At 37.0% G+C, this 23,541-nt stretch overlaps 1 protein-coding gene across 6 annotated transcripts in view; it reads left to right on the top strand.

Moving 5' to 3' along the window:
• Positions 1-23,541, top strand: part of MCTP1 (multiple C2 and transmembrane domain containing 1) — a 495,837-nt gene that overhangs the window by 396,693 nt on the left and 75,603 nt on the right. For all 6 annotated transcript variants that reach the window (XM_069085117.1, XM_069085113.1, XM_069085116.1 and 3 more), the window contains one exon: positions 3,190-3,243. In XM_069085117.1, coding sequence (XP_068941218.1) covers positions 3,190-3,243 — 54 coding nt within the window. The remainder of the gene's footprint in view (positions 1-3,189; positions 3,244-23,541) is intronic.

The following is a 23,541-nucleotide window of genomic DNA, read 5'->3' as shown; positions in this document are numbered from 1 at the left end:
AGGGAGGCTAAGAGCCACTAATAATAACTGTGAACTCACTAAGATTATAGCAGTGTGGTGGTAAATATTGAACATTTTTATAAACATGATACACTTTTAAGTTTAATCTGCACTAATAATATTTTCTCCATCACTTTTTAAAGTCTAAACACTCAACAAAGAGATAAATCAAGCCCTGATTTGTAATATCCAATTTCCAAGGTATAAATGCTCACACAGAAAATTTAACACTGACTCTTCTGAACCCATCAGAGTTAATTCCAACACATCTCTCATCAAGAACAAAGTCTGGTAGTACAACTATCCCTCGGAATAGTTAGAATCATGCTTTATGTAGGTCAGCTGACATTCAAACCTAGAACAATGGAATCTTAGAGTTGGGAGAGACTTTAGAGATGGTCTAGTACACACCCACCTTTTTTTTTGCCCTTTTTTTGGGAGGGCAATTGGGGTTAAATGACGTGCCCAAGGTCACACGACTAGTTAGCGTTAAGTGTCTGAGGTCACATTTGAACTCACGTCCTCCTGACTCCAGGGCCTGTGCTCTATTCACTGTGCCACCCAGCTGCCCCACACACCCACCTTTTTAAGAAATATGTTTTAATGGATTTGTGTTAGAAGAACTTTTGAATAGTTTGTATGTTCCCTATAACACATTCCAAGGCAGTAAAGCATATTTTAAAATATCTTTATGTATTGTCATATTTATAGGACAGTCAAAAGCTCACTGCTTTTAGTGTATGGGATTTGTATATGTTGTAAAAATGCATTATCTAGAATTTTATGCAAATACTAATTCAAATAACTGTACTAACAACTATTAAGTTAGGTATCTTGATCTCTTGACCATTACTAGAAATTGCATATCCCTGGGGGCAGCTAGGTGGCATAGTGAATACAGCATGGGCCCTGGAATCAGGAGGACCTGAGTTCAAATCCGACCTCAGACACTTAACACTTATTAGCCAAGTGACCTTGGGCAAGTCACTTAACCCCAATAGCCCTCCGAAAAGAAAAAAATAAAGAAATTGCATATCCCCATGGGAACCATGCTTATATGAAGCAAACAAAGTCAACTATACTTAAAGGTGGCAGGAATCTTTTGGAGGAAGATTTAAACATACTCCACAACCACATCCTATCTAATAATTTGTCACAGAAGAAGTAGTGTTCTTAGTCGATATAAAGCTGGTCTCCAAGTCAGGCCAACCCAGAGTTCAGGTTATACCTCTGACATGCTAGACAAATCATTTAATCTCCATCTAGGCAACTCATTAACCTAAATTCCTGAGTAGTTGCCAATTTGCACTAGTAGAGAGTTTTCCTCACCTACATATATGAAATCACAGCTAAAAAGACAGGCAATCAGAAAATTAAGGGTTGTGCATTAAGTGGTTGGATTTTATATGTAAGGAACCATTTCTTTTTGGTTCATATTCACTGAGGTCATCAGTCTATATGAGTATGTGTATGGGTGTATGAACAGAACCATGAGGTGATAATAATAGTAATAAATAACAATAATAATAACTGGCATTTATATAGCATCTTAAATTTACGAAGCACGTAATAAATATCTCACTTAATCCTCACAATAAACCTAGGAGTTAGATGATATTATTCATCTTATTTTACTAAAGAGGAAACTGAGGCACAGAGATTTAATGACTTGCCCAGAATCCCACAACTAGTAATTGTCTGAGGCAAGATTTGAACTCAGGTCTTCTGACTCCATACCCATCACTCGATCTATTGCATCACCTAGTACCTGAATGAAGTATGGTCAACTCTTGATTATGGGCAATGATGTGTATGAGGAGAAGGGGGGAATGATATGAATAACTCCCAATTAGAAAATCTAAAAAAATCATTAAAGTCGATTTCAAAATAAATTAAATTATCTTTATTTAGAAATTTTGCCTTCATAATTTTTTAAATTAATTTACATCCTCATACCACTCACCAATCAACAAGAGAAAGAAGTTTCCAAATGTGAGAAGTGGCAAGAAGGAACCAGCTTGGAGCTAAAAACTTCTCTCAGATAATCTACAAAGTAGATGATCCATGATCCATGTCCATAGATAATCAAGAATCAACTGTTGTAGCCTGAAACTTCACTTCAGGCAACAACCCGTATGAATCCCATGCTATTGAACAATGCCCCGAAGAAGGCTAGCATAATTCCTCTCCAACACAGGAGATGACAAATAACAATAATAATAGCAAACATTTATATGATGCCCACTCTGTGCCAGGCACTGTATTAAGTGCTTTACAATTATTATCTCATTTGATTCTCACAATAACTCTGGGAGGTAAGTACTATTAACCCCATTTCACAAGTGAGGAGATTGAGAAAGAGAGAGGTTAAGTGACTTGCTCAGGGTCACACAGCTAATTAATGTCTGAAACTGGATTTGAACCCAGCTCTTCCTGGTGCTACCTAATTTTGGAACCAGGAGATCATCTGATCCAGCCTCAGTTTACAGATGAGGAATCTTAGTCTCATAGAAGTAAAGTGACATAGCAAGTCATACTTCTTGCTAAGGGCAGAACAGCATCAGTGCCTAGGTTTCCTATCTCTTGACCCAATACTCTTTCCCTCAAACCAACACTTTTGATGAATAAGAAATGTAGGCCTACATAGTCATTTGAATGTTTAGTAAGTTTGCCCTGAATCTAAAGTGCTTGAACAATATGAATAACGAGAGCTAGAAAAAAAATATTCCTAGTCTAATGTTTACCCAAGTAGAATATAGATATAGTTATATACATACACATATACATATATAAACCTGTATATGTATATATATTGTCCTGAAAGTTTGAGTGGATATGTGTATACACACATCGTGCGTTTGTATTTGTGTATATAGTATATGTGTGTATGTAAATAATCTGCATTAAGACTCTTGGCACATCCTATATATCAGACTTTTCATAGGATGCTTCATGTAGATACACACACACATACACACGTGTGCATATTTATAGTTTTTCTCATGCTTCTAGATGGTGTGGATCAATTAAAGACAGAGCATCATCCAAATCTCAGTCTCTAGACTGGATATTTTATTTTTCAGCATGTTTCAAATGTTAATAAAGTTTTCATCCCTAAAAAGCTCCCAATTGGCAGAACAAAATTCTCTTCTTGAAAATCATGACGACAACGTCTGTTTCTGTCTGCAGGTGGTGGAGGACATGCTGGAGGACGAGGAAGAAGAGGATGACAAAGATGACAAGGTAATTATCTTCCCCAGCGCTCAGGTGCCTGGGGATGGGCGAGTTTAGACATGACACTGTTTTTACAGACAGTTAAAAAAGGAGTTGAAGCGTTTTAGTCCAGAAAATTGGACAGTGCTGTTTATCATCCTAACAATGCCACTGGATGTTGCCGGAAGGAGAGAGGACTATAAATCCTCTTCTTTTTTGTCCAGAGCTGGGTCAAATATTTTTCTGCCAGGAACAAAAATAATTCAGCTTGTCTGGAACTTGATAGCTCTTCTGAAGATAACGGCAGTGACAACTGTTTTTGAAGGACAAAAATTTGTCCTGTCTTGAGTATTACAAATAGGACTATACTTTAGGGAGAAAAAAAAAGAAATAAAAATAGCAGTCCCACATCAGTTGAAGATGGGATCCTGTCATCTGTAATTTTCAATGAATTGCCTGGTTAAAAGAATGGCCCATATATGAGTGGCATTCTGTAAGGCATTTAAATAATCACAACTCTTGCCAGTGTCCACTTGCTTTGGAATAGGTACTGTGCTTATAGGCCCCGAGACCTAGTCCTTCTTACCTCTACATATTTCTCTTCCTGGGTGGATGGTCCCCGTACAGCATTTTGGCCACAGTAAATAACAGTTTCTACATCTAATTGAACCAAGTGATGGGACAACTGGAATTGTTTGTTCTCCCTGGGAGAGGGAAAAACCAGGGGGAGGAAATTAGAATGACCTTGTACCACTGCTTTGATGGGGGGTGTTGGTAGGATGGTTCTGCTGTGGAGAAAAGGGCTATGGATCAACCTTTGGCTTGCCTTGGGGTATTTCCAGACTAAAAAAAAGTAGAAAACAAGAAAGAGAGAAGATGACTGATTTAAAAAAAAAATAAATTGCTCTGCATAGAAAACCAAATTTTGACCTTCACCAGTATTCATCTGACTCCTGTTGTAGTAAAGCAATGAAATTTTTTTGAAGAGAGGAGAAAAACAGTATATCTTAATTTATGCCTTTGACCTTTGTTTCTAGTAGAGATGTACAGTTATATACCAGTGTAAGAATTTGTGTGCTGGCAGCAAGCATTAGAAATGTCAAAAAAAATCTCAGTGATTAGTTAATCCCCTGAATGATTTTTTTTCCCAGATAGCTAACATCCAATGCTTTAAAGAATATGGAACACACACACACACACACACACACACACACACACACACACACACATTCCTACAGTGGTTCTTTCTTTTGCTGTTTCAAACATTTTAAAATTGAGAGAGCTGTTCTGTGAAATCCTTCTGTACATTATTTAGTCATTAGCTACATCATTTTAGTATCATCAAACACTGAACTAACAAAACCCCCTTCTGCAAAAACACATATGTGCTAGTTTTTAATGTTAAATAATGTGAGCATACACTTCTGGCAATAAAAGATATGATTTATTGCGAAGGTCAGCCGTGTAGCTGTAGAGAGCTTGTATTTTAACTCAACATGCTAGCTCTGAATCATCATTTCTCTTCTGATAAACACTAAGCTGCCATCCATTTATGGCCATTTTCCCTTGCTTGTAGCAGCTTTATTATTAAAGCTACTGTAAGGGATCCATCCAAGCAGCATGTGTATTCCCAGAAATTTTAATAACTGTGGGCCCATAGTGTCGTTTGCTGCTTTAATGTTTCTGCTTGAAATCGTTCTATTTCCTTGGCACCTCCTTGCTTCCCAGGCTCCTAAAAATCTTCCTTTCTTTTTTTGGGGTGGGGGAATGCAGCAGAGGTGGGGTTGGGGGGAGAATAAAGGGAAAGAGATAGAAGAGTAAGAGCAGAGAATGGGAACAGGGAGAGGGAGAGAAAGAGGGAAAGGGAGAGGAAAAGAGAGGGGAGAGTCAAGGAGTCTCTTTTGAACCAGCTCACCAAAACATAGTTATAAAGCAAAAACCTACCGGATTAGGAAAAACACAGAAAATCCCTGGAGCTGTGTTCATCCTATTCTAATGTTTATCCTAATCCTAATCTAGCCTCAAAGTCACCCCCTTGATTCTGATACACTTTCTGATCTACTTACTAAAGTTGTTTGAAAAAGACTGCTTAAATTACTGTGTAAATTCAACTATATTTTTATAGGAGGCAGAAGAAGAGTGTATTTTCCATATGAAATGAATATCATTTGATTTTCATAAATCCCAACCCTTTTTTCAGTAATATGAAATGTTTTTTTAAACTCTTATAATGCAATTTGTAGCATAAAAATCATATCCTGCACAAAAAAGAAAATGACAAAGCTGATCATTTACAATAGATTTTTAAGTGCTTTCATAATAGGAGATAAAATCTTTTGCATGGACTTTTTAAACTATGGGGGTTTTATTATTAAAAAATGGAAATATGGAAAGGATCCTTTCCCATTTACCAGCTTCCGTCTCTTGGACAGATTACACACCGCTAAACACTGCAAGGTTTAGATGTCAGTGTGTTCCAGTGGTGGCAGGGCAATTTCCTACTTTTAAACATTCATTGGTTCTTCAGTGTAAAGTTTACATGTAAAGTCAGGCATAATGGAATGTGTGTGTGTGTGTGTGTGTGTGTGTGTGTGTGAAACAAATGTGTCTTTGCTATGCCAGCAGGTACTGACCTCCAGCTCTCATTATTCCTGTTTTCTCATATGGTATAATAGTAAGGTCAGGTCAGTGGGTTCTCTTATAGGATAAAAGTAAAAAAGATTAATAAATGTGCCAAAGCCTCACTTTAATTGAACCTGAAGCATATGTTGCAAGTATGTAAAATATGTCCCAGATGTTTCACCATGGCTAGTGTCTTAGTTTTCCTTGATTACCACAAGGCAGCTATTAGTCCTGTAACCTTTGGACTTGGGGGTAAATGGGGTATTACATGGCACGAAACTAGAGCACCTGTTTTCCATTCAGCAAAGACCCCTGGCAGGCTTCGCCTAAACCCATCCATATGTTTTCACTTAGCAGATTGTTGGACGATCTTGAAAAGTGTCTTTCTTTAGAACCAGCATAGATATTAGTCACTTACTCACAATGAAAGTGCAAGTCACTGGCTACTTGACAAGGTCGGCCTGGTCATAAGTTGAAGTAGTTTCTCTGAATTAGGCTTGGAGTGCTTTTCCTTACTGCCCCCTCTATAAATCTCACAGTTAAAGCTATAAGAGAGTCAAGCAGATTAAAGATCATAATTAGCTTAAACAATGGCACTGTCACATCTTTGCAATCACCACTGACTTTGGTACTGCAGAAGTCTTTGGTCAAGGTGGGTGAAGCTTAGCCTTCTCCGGTGTGAGCCCAGACCCTCAGATCTTCCCCCAGATTATCCTGTTTTAACATTTAAACCTGCTTTTCATTAAAGTTGCTGATCTCTATTCAGGTGAGGCCCTACATCCTCAGACTTGTCATGACATGCATCCTTTGTTGTTTTTTTTTTTCTATACTCAAATCTTGACATCAGGTCTCTTCTCCGTGGATCCTGCTCTGAGGTCTCCATAAAGGCGAAAGTCAGGGCTTAAATTGCAGGCCTCGGGTTTACTGTTGTTAAGCCATTAGGATTGATTATTCAATAATGAACCACGGAGTTGTTAATATTTTCACTTATCAGTGTTATACAGTACTACTACATTAAGCTCTGTTGTAGATGACATTTGTTGTGTATTAAATGTTACAAAGAGATAAGGCTGTGTTCTCAATGCTGCATGTTCTAGACCATCCTCTGAATGTACAATGTCGTCCACCAATCACAGATTCACAGTTTGATCTGATTTTTGACCTGCCTCCTAACCCTGTCTCTGTGGTTAGTGAAATATCTTAGCAAATAAGGCTTAGCTAAATTACCTAGAGCAAAGCTAGCAACAAACCATAAAATGACCTTTTTCACAGTGTTATACAATAACACAGTGGTCAATCTATATAATCTATACATCTAATTAATGAAGATCAATTTTCTTTTTGTAGCTTTAAAGGTTTAGGCACGCTTTCCATGGAGCTTCTTACTTGGCCTGTAATAAGATCCAGCTGTGATTTCAGGAAACCAAAGATAGAATGCAGACTCTCCTTAGGAAAAAAAAGCGTCCATTCAAAGACATGGTATTTTAACCATGTTTGTTGAGAAATGATGTTAAAGTGCTCTGGTTTTTATGCTTATGGTGTCTCTACTTTTTCTTTGACCATTATGTCAAGGTTGCTGTACTTCAAGATAAGTAGATATTGTCATGAAATATATCGTGGTTGCCTAAAAAAACCCATGTGTATATATAGTAAATATATACAGGTCTTTCTTATGCTTTAATTCTTGAAGTCTGTGTTTACTGATTAAGTTCTCAATCCCCAAACATGTTCATAATGGTGTAGCTAACATGCCCTAGATGCATACGTCTGTGCATCTCAAGTAGACCATGAGTGCATGGAAAGAGATAATTAAAATATGTGATAGGAAAGATTTTAATCTGAAAAAGTAGCATTTTCCAGTTATATTTAAATAAAACAGTCTCACTGGAGTAAAAAGAGATGAAGGATTAGAGGAGAGGAGGTATGGAAAGGATAAAGGGAGGAAATTCTTTAAAATAAAATTTTTAAAAATCTAAGGTATATCTGAAAGGATTTGGATCTCCATCAAAGATAGAAAGAAGAGTGTAAATATTCTCTGTTGAGATCTGTTAATCAATCAATTAGTAAGCGTTTATCAGTTGCTTAGACCATGTGCCAGACACAATGCTCAGCCTTAGAGAAAGAAGCAAAAAAATGATCTCTTCCCTCAAGAAGCTTATAGTCTAGTGGAGGAGATAATATGTAAACAAAACTATACACAGGATAAATAAGAAAGACTTAACAGAGGGAAGGCACTAGAATTAAGAGGGACTGAGAAAGGTTTCCTGTAGAAGGTGGGATATAATTGGAACTTAAAAGAAGTCAGGAACTATGACACTATTATCCCTAAGGTCCTTTCTACCTCTGCATATCATCCTGTGATCCCTTATGAAGAAAAAATTAGGTAAGTGTGCTTGTCCATGTTTTTCTACAAGTAACATTAAGACTCCTTCCCCTCCCCCTACAAAGAAGGGCAGATGAGGACAACTTATGCTGTTGGTCACGAAGATGGCCGAAACAGGCATTGTAGGATACTTAGAGCTTGGTCAGACATCAAAGGTTCCAAGGGCATTCACTGCGTCCCTGGCCATCTCCAGTCATCTTGACTTTTGTCTTCCTACTGGACTTTGATGACTCTGGAAGAGAGAGTGAGGTTGACAGCTTTGTGCAGCTCTGCCTGACTTACATCCAATTCATGTACAAGTCAAGACACCCCCCTGTGATGTCATTGAACTAGTAGCATGTCTCAAGCCCACAGTCACATAACAGTATAAAATTTTACCTTTTTCTTCTACATGGTTTAAGTCTGGGCTGGGCTAGAATGAGGTTCTTCATATCCATGGTTTCTTTTGTCAGTGGATTTGAGGAGAAAACACTAACACAGAAGTAGCTATCAGGAAGGGAAAAAATGTCATTACATTTTCAGGTGCTACATACCCTTAAACTTCCTGAAATGAAGAATACTTAGAGGCCTTTTCAGATGTGTAGTCAGTAGAAAACTTTAAATACTGTGTGTGTATATATATATATGTATATATACACATACACACACATATGCATGTATATGTGTGTATGTACAACTTTCACATCATTTTTAGACTTATGATTTCCCTGATAGAGCAGACTCTTGGTAAGGAAACCCTCTCTACCAATGTAGGTCCAATCATCACCTGTTCCACAATTTAAAGTCTTAAGCTTGAGATAAGTTAAGTGACTTGCCTAGAGTCATACAACTTGTCTGTGTCGAGAGGTAAGAATTGAATTTCAAAATTCAACTTCATAATCCACAAGAAAAGGAAATCATAAACATAATCTTTAAGTAAATTAATGTTCCAGCAATGGTACCCACTGAATCCTGTGGCATTTGATACTAGGGAGGACTATTTTTAAAGGTTCCAAATGCCTTTATTTTTCACTGATGACTCCACCTTTTGCTATCATGCTAGCAATCAGTGTACCTTCCAAAGTTACTGAAATGCTAGATTGGACCTCCCTTCATTGACTTAACCTTGACTCTGCTGAAAGGAGGTCTTTTTTGGGGGGGTGGGGAAGGCAGGGTAATTGGGGTCAAGTGACTTGCCCAAGGTCACACAACTAGTAAATGTTAAATGTCTGAGGCCAGATTTGAACAAGGGTCCTCCTGATTCCAGGGCTGGTGCTCTATTCACTGTGCCACCTAGCCACCCCAACAAAATTCTTTAATCAAAATTGGTTGATATTACATTGACACTTTGGGTTAACTACAAGAAATGTGACTTCTTTAAAAAGTTGAATTAGGATCAAACTGCTTATATATATATATATATATATATATATATATATATATATATATACACATACATGTATATACATATATATTGCTTTTTGGAGGGCAGTTGGGGTTAAGTGACCTGCCCAAGGTCACACAGCTAGTTTTTGTGTTAAGTGTCTGAAGCCAGATTTGAACTTAGGTCCTCCTGACTCCAGGGCCGGTGCTCTGTTCACTGCACCACCTAGCCACCCCTCAAACTGCTAATATGACTGGCATACTGGCATATATAACAGTATTCCAGCAAAATAATAGGTGATGTTCTCATTTGTACCTTTTTACCTCTTGAAAGTACTTCATAGGTCTTCTAAATCGATACATGTTAACCAGTTTAGACAAGCTCCAGTTGTGGAAATAGCTTCAAAAATTTTTTTGAAATACTTTCTAAAGCAATTGAGAAATCTTGAAATATATGTAGTCAAAAGTGTATAATCTAAAATATTGTATTTGCTGTTGCTTAAACTAGCGAACTAATATTCTGTTTCATATTTTACCAGTAATTTCTCCTTCTTCACACTTGGACAACATGAAGTACCTTTAATTTTTTTTTTATTTTGGGGGCACATTTACATGTTAACTGCTCCACTAAGTTTATATAGTAAAATATTTTCAAAATTACTATTATTTAGTTAAATCTGGAATACTTCATATTAGGGAGGTCTTTCAGTTTATGAGTTAAAGCTTCTTGGTTGGCTTTCATGGAATTGGTTTCCATTCTGCCTTAGCTCTCTATAAACAATATTGGGGGTCATAGGGAGATGATGTTTTGGCCTCTTAAAATGTAATATATGTTTTATATAGACCCATCTTTGTTATATAAAATGAAATATGAGTCTTGATATTAAAAAGGGAAATTTTTTGGCCTTACCTTTTAATGCCTCCTAGAAATGGAAAAATATGTATGCTTTGATATTCAGTATTATATTGGTTTTCATAATAGATTCCCATTATCTAAGATTCACTAGCTCCTACAATAGGGACACTAATAATTTGGTCCACTTGGGAAGCAGGCACCAGTTTTCTCCTGAAAATCCCTAAGGGCATTATATCCTTTTTTCAGCTAGTTAGAGTGACACGCTTTGGGGAAGATAAAAGCAGGGTCTTGGATTTGAGAGCACAAGTGTTCGATATATGGGAATGAGAAGGACCAGTGCTAGGTAACATGGAGCTGAGACTAGAAGAGAAAAAGCAGGCTGAGCATACATGTCCTTAAAGTAGGAAGAGGGTGTGAAGAAAATTGAGGAGAAAAAAAAAAAATCATTGGTATTTGTAAAAAAAAAATAAAACAAAAAACCTTAGAGATAGTTGAAGTCAAACTCTCTCCCTTTAAGCACAAGAAATCGTGTGTAAACTGGGATCCAAAAAAATGAAGTCGCTAACCCAAGATCACACAGTCATTGAAAGAATTAGGATGGCAAGGATCTATCTTCAAATGGTGCTGAATTTTTTAACATTAACAAGGATGATGATGATGATGATGATGATGATGATGATGAAGATAGCTAGCATTTATGTAGTGCTTTAAGGTTTGTTAAGCACTTTACCATTTGACCTTCACAATAACCTTGAGAGGTAGGTGCTTTTATTATCCCTATTTTACAGTTGAGGAAACTGAGGCAAGCAGAACTTAAGTGACTTGCCCAGGGTCATAGAGCTAGTAAGTATCTGAAGTTGGATTTGAATTCAGGTCTTCCCTACTCCAGTTCCAACACTCTAGCCACTACATCACCATAATGCATTACTATAATGATTGCAAAATGGAATTCTGAGATAAACTATATTTTGAAAAATTCAAATGAGGGTTTCATAAGAGAATATGAATTTAATTCAACTCAGCAAACATTTTTAAGTACCTGGTATATTCTAGGCTCCCATACAAAGCACAGGGAATAGTAAGAAAAAAAGGCAAATAATCCTCATTCTTGAAGAGCTGACTTCTATTTTGGGGGTAGATGGTGGGAGAGGAGTTTGAGAAAACAATACATAGGCAGCTAAACAAGTGAATTTGAGAAGGGTTTGAGTACTAACTACTCTAAGAGGATGGAGAAAGACCAGTTAGCATATGGTTCATAAGACAGATAATGAAAGAAGATAAAGAAACTAGAAGCAAATGAGTAATGCAGTGGATTGGAGTCAGGAAGACCTTAATTCAGATCTGGCCTCAGATACTTCCTAGCTATGTGATTCTGGGCAAGCTATTTGACCTGTCTTAGATTTCTCCACTATAAAGTAGGGATAATAGCAGCATGTACCTCCCAGTGTTGTTGTGAGGATCAAATGAGATAATTGTAAAGTTCCTAGCTCAATGCCTGGCACATAGTAGGTGTTTAATAAATGCTTATCTCCTTCCTTAGTTCCTTCCCTCCTTCCCTTCTTTGTTCCTTCCTTTCCTCTCTTCCTCTTTCCTCTCTCTTTCCTTTCTTCCTTCCCTCCCTCCATCCTCCATTCCTTTCTTCCCTCCTTTCTTCTCTTCTTCCTTCCTTCCTTCCTTCCTTCATTCCTTCCTTCCCTCTACCCTCCTTCATCCCTTCCCAGACTCCCTCCTTCCTTCTTTTCTTCCCTCCCTCTCTACTTCCTTGTTTCTTTCCTTCTCTCCTTTCCTCCTGCCTTCCTTCCCTCCCTCCCTCCATACTTCCTTCCCTCTCTCCTTCTTTCTCTTCTTTCTCCCTTCCCTCCTTCCTTCTTTCCTTCCCCCTTCATTTCTTTCTCCCTTCCCATCCTCCCTCTTTCCTTTCTTTCTTCTCCCCTTCCTTCTTTCCTTCCTTCCTTCTTTCTTCTTTCTTTTCTTCCTTCTCTTCTTTCTTCCTTCTCTCCCTCCTTCCTCCATTCCTCCCCACCTTCTTTTCCTTCTTCCTTACCGTCTTCAATTCCTCCTTCCTTCCCTCTATCCCTCTGTTTCTCACCCCATCCCTTCCTTCCTTTTTTCCTTCCTCCTAAGAGACAGAGGGAAAGAAAGAGTGACTCTCAGGCAGAGAAGGGCATTTTGTAGGAAGACAGCTCCAAAGAGATGACTTATATTTTCTCATTTGTTCATTCCTTGTCTGTCTGAGGACTATGACATCTGAAGGTGGTGCCATGACTTCTAAGTGAATTGGATTTAAGTGAGGCAGGGCTGTGCAAAGTCACCAGCATCACTTTCTCCTCCAGAGCCATCTGGGTCTAGTGGCAAGACATAAATCAGGATGACTGGAGATGGCCCTGGATGCAGTGGGAGACCCTGACCTTTTTAAACTAAGGTCTTTCCCAGGTCTCACTTTGACTGAGGTATGGCCCATAGGCAAAGAATGGCCTCCTTTATCTAGTCAAAAAAACAAAATCAATCTAGGAGGGGAAGACCCTCAGGGTTTTCTGGCCAAAATAGAAACAATTGCTATTTACACTCACTCTGAGCCATGGGGGCCCAAATAATGACCACTAAGTGGGGCTTGGACTGGAACCCATGACTAGCCAATAAATGAGAGCTTGCCAACAGCATCCTTCCAAAACTTCAGTTCTGGAGTTGAAGTAGTTCTGTCTCTTGCTTTCAGGTGAACCCTCTTTTGGAGAAAACCCCCTTAGAATTTTATCAACCTCCAGCAATTGCCTTTCATTTCCAAATCCTGGGCATTCAATTTACATGTTGCACTCCTGGTTCACACGTATGTTAAACAAATAAAGATGTCTGTATTGTGCCTCTTAATGTCACCTACACCTGAAATAGAAGCTTTCCCGTGCTGATTGTCAGCAAAGAAAGGCCAAATGCTGTGAATGGAACCCTCGGGAAAGTGGAAAGCAAAAGCTTTTAGAACCTTTCTGTTTGGGTTGTATTTGTATTGTATTGTTCTATAGCATTAAAACCCTAGCTTAAATCATATTTTTATCACTTGAAAAAAGGAAACTTGGAATGGCAAACAGTTCAGTTCTGCCTTTTTCCTAGTGTTCAGGTTAACAAATTGGAATTCAGAAGACCACTAACATCTCTAAAAAATGACAGTTTAGGTACTGTGGCCTAGAAAAGGCATCCTTTCTAGATTTCCTTTCATTCACTCCTGCTTTACTGCAGAGAAGCAGCATTTTATTGGACTTTGGACTTTGAAATTGCAGCTGGCAGTGTTACACAGAAAAGCACAGTTTCTTGGTAATTGTATATAAGCAATGTATTTTAATTGGGTGTATTTGGAGAATAGAGATGGTATCTTTATCATTTCTGTGATCCCTACTAAATGCAAGCTTGAACATTTTGAGGACTGAAAAGGCAATATGATAAACTAACATACAGCTGTAGCTGTCTGATAATGTAATGTTTTTATTGATTGTCTAACTGAGTAACTACAGTGTATATTAGGTTTGCTTGTCACAGTGTTTAGTGCCTGGGGTAGTTGAACAAGTTACTTTTCCATCCAGCTGACCTCTGAGTCCCTCACTTTTTGAATCAGGGTCCTCAGATTTCATACTTTAGCAATTTCTTTCCCTTTCTAATGGGCTGTATTAGAGAAAATGTGTCACCTTTTGCACCATGTAATACCAAATCAGATCAGAATTCATGCACAATTATGTCAGTGGAAATCTAATATTACAGGCTTGCTTATCTCTAGATAGCACATGGAAAAATAAACTTGCACAACTGACAGATTTACTTGATTTTACAGATAAGTTATTTGTAAGTAATCGAGCTAAAGAATGTAACTGGATTATTTTCATACTTTAAAAAATCACAACAGTAAAATCATTGCTAAGTAGTCAGACCTCACCACTCATTTTTTTCTCTCTTTTTTGGACAAATCAAAGCATTTGAAGGAAATACAAAAAGGCATTTTGCATTAGTTCTATTTATTAGAAGAATAACATGTGAAAATAATTTTAGCTGTTAATGTCATTTAAATAATTAACAAGCACTTAAGCATCTACCATATGCTGGGCACTGTACTACATGGGATTCAGAGAAAAAAATTAAATTGCTCCTGCCCTCAAGAAACTTACATTCTGTAAGAAGAAACAAAACAGACACATAGACATATACGCAATATAAGTCTAGAGACTAGATCTGTGATTGATTTGAGGAACTCCCAAATGAGGAAATACCTTTTTCTTGATGAGAAGATATCCTCTTCCAATACAGGTCAACAGCTTTTTTCAACGTACCATCTTAGAGAAGTATATAGAGCAAGAGTTAGCAAACTGTTGCCCAAAGGTGAAATCTAGTCTGTCTTCATGCAGCTGGGGAGCTAATCATGGTTTTCTGTTTGTAATGAGAGAGATGTGTCATGAAAGAGCTCACATGTGAAGAGGGGTCCATGTGTATGTAGCCCTAAAGTGTAAGGAAGGCTCACATGCAGCAAGTCCCATGAGTTTCAAGGGCTGTTCTCCCATATGTGGGGGTGGGGAAAAGGAGGTGGGGTGGTTTGTGGGGCATTAGATAGCTCCAAAGGAGACAGAATAGATATCACTAACCCCTTTCTCCCCATCACCTTTCTCCAAGGGAGATTTTAATTACTTTCAGAAGGAGGAATAGGTAGTTGAGGCCCAAAGCAACTCTGCTGTCCTCAGAGAGAAGGATACCAACATAGGGTTATATCTCTCTTCTTCCTTAGATATTATTAGTCTGGGGGATATGATTGGGTTCAATCTAACTTTTGATTGCTCTTTCTCATTATTGGAAAGAAGCAAGACTCCAAATTCTATATTGATTATCTCCCTTCCAAATGCCAGTTCCAGAATGAACATACCTAGTGAATATCAAGGAAACACATTTCTCCAAATCATAATAAAACAGAAATCATAGAAAGTATACATAGTAGACTATATACTCGACGATACAGAATGAAAGAACTCTTTCATTGCGAGCAAGATAACTCAACTCAACCAAGAGAAAGAGTATTAGATCTCACCTTAGGGGAAACTTCCTGAAGCCTCCAAGCTAGAAAACTAGGGAGAGGGACATGATGGAGACTACTGGCTCCTCTTATCTTCCCAGTCTTTCCTTCAGCAACATAAAGTAGGGTTAGTCTCTTCCTTCTTCCCTCTCAAAGAGGAAGTTCAGAAGCACCCAAAAATCTTCAAAGAGGACTGAAGAAGGCCAGACCTCCTGATCTCACTGATTCTGCCCCATCCCTCATGTAAGGGACATATCCACCAGTAAGGAGAGAGTCCCATGCCAATGGGATTTGGGACTGGGGTTACAAATTCCTAAATAAAACTTTATTTTAAAGTGTAAAAGTAGGTCTTAGTTGGGTACAAAAGTAGTCAGCAGGGGCGGCCAGGTAGCACAGAGAGTAAGAGCACTGGCTCCAGTGTCGGGATGACCTGGAGATCAAATCCCGGGCTCAGACACTTAGCACCCACCCAGAAACACCTGGCAGTGTAACCTTCAGCAAGTTACTTAACCCCTATTGCTTAAAAAAAAAAAAAGTAGTCAGCAGCTTGGATTTGACCTGGAGGCCTACTGATATAGAGTACAGAGATTCAGTGACTTAGCATCCTAGATTCACTCAGCTAGTGATGAAGCAGAATTTGAACACAAGTCTTCCTGGTTTTAAGGTAAGCCAAGCTGCTTCTCTGTACAAATTTCAAACAAACTAAATAATAGATAATTGTGGGTGTAATATCATCTTCTTAGGAACTGATATGATGCCAGTATAGGGATAAAGACTGGACTGTGATGTCTTTGGTATAGAAAACTCCCTATCCCAATACAGGTCATCATTATCATCATCATCATCATCATCATCATCATCATCATCATCATCATCACTGCTAACACTTATATAGTGCTTTACAAGTATTGTCTTATTTTATAGTTCTAACAACCTTTGGAAGTAAGTGTTATTATCCTCAGTTTATAGTTGATCAATCCGAGGTAGACAGAGATTAGGTGACTTGCCCAGGGTCACATACCTGATAAGTATCTGAGACTGGATTTGTATTCAGATCTTCCTGATTCAGGTCTAGCGCCACCTAGATGCCTTGGAGAAGATCAGCAACTGCTCTGCAATTTATACTCAGAGTTGCAGAGGCTATCATAGAGACAAGGTGAGAAAACCCATTAAGTATCAGAAGCAGGAGCTGAACCCATGGCTTTCTGGCTTGGAGTCTTGCTCTCTATCCATTATGCCATGCAGCTTCTAACAAAATGTTCATCTTTTGCTGCTCTCTTATAATCAGTAAAAGTCAGAACCTCATCACTTAATCTGAAGTCTTCTTGAAACCAATTAAAATAATTTAAGATAAGTTGTGCTGCAGATATGCTTTTAAAAATGTTTTAGACATAGTATGTCTTAGGAATGTTATAACCCCTTTTAATGTGACTATTTATATATATAACTACCATATGTATGGTATTACACCTTTAATGCACTGTATTAGCTGTCACTAGGAATTAGATTCAGGCATGTTCTTTTTTGGCCTTCAAATACTCCACAAGTAAAAGTTTAAATAATGATAGCAGCACTTAAGGCGTAGGTAGAAATAACACTGAAACTCTTTCCTGAATCTACTGGGGCAGGAATTTTAATATATGAAAAAAAACATAAAGTTGAAATATTTAATTCTGATGCCCCTTATCTTACCCCTCACAGCTATTCCTGATATTCCATCTCAGTGAGTAAAGGCAAGTAATGACAATTATGGGAAACATTTTAGATTTATTGATCTGCAAGCTATTTATCAGGCATTCACCACGGGCCAGTCACTGGAGATACACATACAAAAATAAAGCCTTTCTTGCCCATGAAGAACTTATATTAAACTAATCTAGATGGATATGCCCTCACCAATGGAGAGCTAGTGATATTTTCTTCAGTATTTGGCCCAAGATGAATGTGTATTTGTCAATAAAAAAACTTTGTGGTTTCCCTCACAACTCGGTTCACATCACGACCTTTATTAGAAGCTCAGGCTTTTAACAGTTAATAATTCACCTTGAAAACAAAGCATCCTGAAATGGGCTTTTCCCACTCATCAGTGACCTTTTAAAATGAAGTAAAATAATGTATTTTCTGAAATCTTTTCTTGATCTGTTTCATTTGTGCTAGAAAAAATAAAGAAAGGTTAGAATTTAGGTGCTATTTGTTTCAGCTTCTACATTTCAAGAATTGTTTGTATATGAGATTGATATAATGGTGGCCTAAGGATGTTTCTTTTTGCAATTATAGTGATAAAATGAATATAATTTCACCTTCATACTGATGACATTGTGACTTTCTGAACATGTGCTATGATGAACGGTTTTGTTTCTGAAGTAAAAAAAAATTAAAATAGCGAAATGTGCCTTAGATAGTGGTCTTTGGATAGTGGTCTTCGGGTCAGGAAGACCTGGGTTCCAGTCCCATCTCTTTCACATTCTGGCTCTATGGCCCTAGGAAAGTCATTTAACTTCTCAGTGTCCCAGACATCTCTCTAAGAATCTAAATCACAGAATATTTTTTCCCCTGAGACTCCCTACAACATTGACATCATAGGTTCAGAATAAATAAATGTTATAAAGTCTTTTATGCAAATAAGTTTAGAATGGCAATGGTGCTAATGCAGTCATGTTAGACTAATATGGGCTATTGGGTCAGTAGGCACTAAGTTCAAAAAGACATTAGTCCCTGAGAGCCTTGATTGTCTTTGAAGTCTTGTATTAACTTTTTAAAATTTCTGAGTAATTAAGTAGCTTCTTAAACAATTAGAATATGTCCAACCTTCCAAATGATTTTTAAGTCATGCTATAATAAGTGTTATTGATACATAAGATTTTCAGTCAATAACAGAAATCATTTATGAGAATTTTGCAGGAGTTATTACTATGTTAGTTTACATATTACAATTAATTAAATGCATCTATAGCCAAATGAATGCATAATTGATATAAAATAGCCAATCTTCGAACTTTGAAGTGTTATTGATATTATTTTTATTAAGTATTTAGTATAGTGTGTAATATGTAGGTACTTAAATACTTATTGATTGATTTCATACTTAGATTTCATCTATGTGAATGCACTTCTACTATTCAAAGCAGATTACAATTATTTCAGGCCTTCTCCTTGTGTGATTTTTGTTTATATCCTTGCACAGATAATTGACATAAAAATTTCTCATGGAGGATCTATATAACAGGTTAAAGTCCTTCCTCCAGGAATTTTGACCCATAAAACATTAGGTCATTTATTATCCTCACTACATGATTGGCCCTTTTCTAGTCATACATATACTTGATGATGTATTTTGCATCGTGTCATGCTCACAAGTTATCATTCATAATATTCTGTAGCCTATTAAAATTTGTGCAGTGTCCTTTGGGGCACTTATGTTATGGAGATAATGCTGTTCTATGATTCATAGCCATATAGCATCATTGGATGAATAGTGACTTTGGAAAGGTTGACTTTTGTGTCACATATAAGCTTTGAATTATCAGATGCAAGTCGACCTGATCTACCCCCTTCAACTCTCACCTGCATCATTGGGGAATGGCTGTATACAGTTGCCATCTTCCGCATCTCCGTTAAGAGGATCATAATCAGTTACATTATCAGTTCTCCATGATGGGAATTTGTCATTGAAATCAGCTAGAGTTTAATTGTCATTTAATTTTGTTATCCTTTATGTTATTGTTATTATAACATATATGTTATGTTATCCTTTATCACTGTGAATGTCATTTTCCTGGTTCTGCTTACTTTGCATTAATTCACACAGTTCTTCCTATATTTCTCTAAATTTCTCATATTTGTTATTTATCATGGTGCAATCATAACAATATATTCACATACCAAAATTTATACAGCCATTCCCCATTCAAAGAGCATCAGTGTTGTTTCCAGTTTTTTGATACTACAAAAAAATGCTATTCCATATTTATTAATGACTTAAATGAAAGCATAGATGACATACATATTTAATCTGCAGATAACAAGAAGCTAGTAAGTATAGCTAAGATATCAGATGACAAAGTTGGACTTCAAATCTGAGAATATTAATAGAAATAAAATCCTTCATTCAAATTTTAAAAAAAAAGAAACACAGGAATAAACAAACATAGAAAAAACTAGACAATAGTTTGGAGTGAAAGAGGTGTTTTAGTTGACTTCAAATCCAATGAGTCAACAGTGAAACACGGAAGCTAAGACACTTGACCTCATCTCAAGCTACATGAAAAGAGGTATATTTCCAGAATACGGGAAATTATAATTCCATTATTCTCTGCCCTAGTCACACCATAACTAGAATATTGAGTTTAATCCTAAGTGCCTCACTTAAGGAAGGATATTGGATGGAGGGGAAAACTAGTAATAATTTATTAAAATGGGAGACAGTAAGAGAGACTGTGAGAGACAGAGAACTAGAGACAAAGATAGAGATATAGAGAGACGAAAGATACAGAGAGACATATAGTCAGAGAGAGAAAGAGAGATAGGGACAGAGAAAAAGGTGGGAGAGAGACACAGAGAGACACATAGAGAAAGTAGGAAACATTTTGACTCTGTGAGGAAAAAATTTACTAACAATTAAAACTGTCTATAAGTAGAATGGTCTGCTTCACAGGGTAGTAGTCTCATTAAAGTTAATAATATGAAATAATAATAATTTATATAACACTATAAAATTTGTAAAGTACTTTGCCAATACTTCATCTTATCTTCACAACAACACTATTTTCCCCCATTTTACTGTTGAAGAAACTGAGGCAGAAAGAGGTTAAATGATTTGCCTGGTGTGACATATCTAGTAAGTATCTGAGGCCAGATCTTAACTAAGGTCTTCTCACTCTGTGACCTATCTGCTTCAGAAAGAGTCTAGGGATGTAGTAGAGATTTTTGGTCAGCTATAGGTTGACTCTAACAACCTCCAAGGTCCTTTTCAATGCAGAATTTGTGTAATTCAAGAAAGTTATGAGACAAAAAGAACCATGGAATTAGAGGTCAGAGCACAGGTAAATGGTAAGGGTGTGGATGGGAAATAAATAAAACTATTTCTCATCAGAGTGATTAATTGTGTTATTTATCCACAGTTGCTTTTCTATCTTCTCACATGGGTACTATAGGAAACTGAAAAACTGATAATAATTTAAAACAAGATGTTATTCCCCTCCTTGTTTTCCAGATTTTTTTTTGGTGATTTACTTATCAGTTTATTCATTAAATATTAAGTTAGCTTAAAATAAGTGCCTACTATATGGATGGACTGTTTATAAAAATGTAACACTCTTTTGATGCTATAAACCATCCCTGCCTTATTGAAACTTGGCCTTCCTAAGACCACACTACCTTAATTTTCCTCATATCTCTCAGTGTTCCTTCTTTTTTTTTTATGGCCCCATTTTTCCTCTTATCTACTAATTGGGTGTTCAAATGTATTCAACTCCCTTCTTTTTGTGCTTCCTCTTTATTTTCTCCCTTGGAGAATTCATCCTCTCTCTTTCACCTCAACATTATCCCTATCTTCCTACCTTCCCATCAACAAACAAAATATTAATTGAACACTTGCTTTGTGTCATACCATTCCTGTGAATTTTGCTTTCATAGCATCTCTTACGTTCACGTCTTCCTTGTCACTGCCTTACTCCAATCCCTCCCCACGTTTTTACTCCTACTATCCTGCCTACTTATAATGCCCTACCTATCTCCTTTCTGTTCCTGAAAATCTGATGCAACCTTCTATGTTTGTCTTAAGTTCTACTTTATCAAAGAAGCCTTCCATGACTCACTCCCTCTCTGAACACATAATATTTATCGCATGTGCCACTCAACTCAATATATGTCTACCCATGATTTTTTTCTCTGTGTATATATGAATATAGTTAATTGTTGATATCTGCATCTTGTCTTTCCAACGAGATTATGAACATTTTGAAAGCAATAATTTTGTGTCTCATAATATAATTCATGACGACAAACCCTTTTGCATTTGATCTATCAAGTACTTTCCTCAGGTTTATTATATGTAGTAAGCAAATGTCATGATTCCCATTTTACAGAGAAAGAAAATGAGGCTTAGAGAATTTATTTTGCCAAAGGTTACAAGTGCAGTAAGTAATGGAATAAAGACTCCAAACCAAGTCTTTTGGCTCCAAATACAATTTCCTTTTCCTCTGTAGCTATCACCGTGCAGATAATTAATACTTGTTGACCAACCTGAAGGCAAGAAAGCACACCTTCCTTCATATCCCTTGCCCTAAACTAACCTTTTCCATGCTGCGGGTCTAATATTGGTTACTCCTCCTACCATCACACATGCATTGTCCCCCAAACACCAGTCCCACTTGCAAATGGGACTGAGGTCAGAACACACAAGGGATGAAGGTGCAGCTGTTCCATTGTATTTGCTGAAGTATTCCTGCTGTAGAGAAATGGGAAAGAGGTTTCAGATGGAAATTTTCTTACAGGCAGAAGGGGAGAGGTATAGGCAGAAATATGGTATGAGTAAGCAGAGATCAATGACTGGGTATACATGTCTTGGAGCTAGAAAGGGCCAGAGGCAGTAGCAGATATAAAGCAGGGGCTGAGAGAAAAACCAGGATCATAACCACGTTCAAGATCACTTGGAAAAAAGTTCAAAGAGTCAGTACCAAAATAGTAACCAGGTATGGATATTTTAAAGTGTAGTCATATCCTTCAGCTCTCCCTCATTTCCACTAAGCTAGAAAGCTACCTCCACTGTTGCCCACCTCATTATCTCCCAAAGCAACAATTAACAGTACCTCACAATGTATGGCTCCTCCCTAAGAAACCCACACTGTGCCTTCCCAAACTTTCACTGTTTTTTTTCAAAGAAAATAAACTGCGGTGAGTAAAGAATCATCCACAAAACTAATGTTTAAATGGTCTGCATTAAGGAAAAACTTGTTGTTCCAGGGCGATTTTTTGATGGATTATGTTTAAGATTGGAAATTCTTCCTGGATAATGAAAAGATACATTTTAAAAGTTTAAGTGTAGCTAAGCAAACCTGAAATCATCAATTCTCTGCAAGCAAGGCAGAATGATGTTTCTACGTCTTCTTTAACACTTCACCTGTGGCTAGTGACTATACCTACATTAAAAGAGAAAAGGAGAAAAAAAAAAACTTTGAAAGAGTTGTAAATTATAGCATGACATCTATCATGCATTTCATTTCCATCAGTTTCACTAATGTTGTTTAGCATCTACGTTTTGAAAAAAAAAAAAGAGTAAAATGGAATAGTTATTGAGGGTTAAAATCTGTGGCTACAGAATACATTTTTTTAAAAAAATAAGGATTTTTACTATGCATAGCCAATTATAGTCCACTGAGAAAATGATACATTTTTTTCAATACATTTCTAATATATACTTAACTGATGGACCTTTCCAGCATCTTCAAAGACATTTCAGTCCATCAGGCACTGTACATGATACGCTTCTTAAGAATCTACTTAAATTTATATTTACCTATGAGGCCAGATTGGTTCCAGAGGACACAGTCCTTTTTTTTTCTTGAGTAAATTATAGGCATTTTAGAAAACTATCTAAAAACATATTTACCTCATATGGAATTCTGGTCTCTGGGGTAATTAAGACCAGTTTAAAAAAAAACCTACCCAATATACTGTAAAATCTCCCAGGTAAATAAGATATATTTCATAATCATCCAAGAATATTTTCTCTCTTCCCTTCTCTCCTTTAACTACTTTTACGTAGATATTTAGCCATTATTTCAATGTTTCCTAAAATACAGCTTTTCTCTTGGGGTCCCATGCACTGATTATTCTTTCCTCCAATTTTATGCACTGGGAACTTCTCCTGAACATGGAAAGAGGCTTAGTCTATTTGTGTCGATCCTATATATAATTTCTATAGGGAGAGGAGATACTTTACGAATAGCCAGATTCTACTGAATATACATTTTCTTTGGGCTTCACATTTTAAAAAGGTGCTCTCACTTTTGGGAGTTTTCCCATGGAACTAAGAGTAGAGCCCTGCTTGATTAGAGATGCCTACTT

Source organism: Petaurus breviceps, unplaced genomic scaffold, assembly GCF_028583685.1.
Source record: "Petaurus breviceps papuanus isolate PSGF00001 unplaced genomic scaffold, PetGlider_PUasm1.0 175, whole genome shotgun sequence".
NCBI lineage: Eukaryota > Metazoa > Chordata > Mammalia > Diprotodontia > Petauridae > Petaurus > Petaurus breviceps.
Note: the sequence above shows the minus strand (reverse complement) of the source record. Positions and strands in the feature narration are given on the sequence as shown.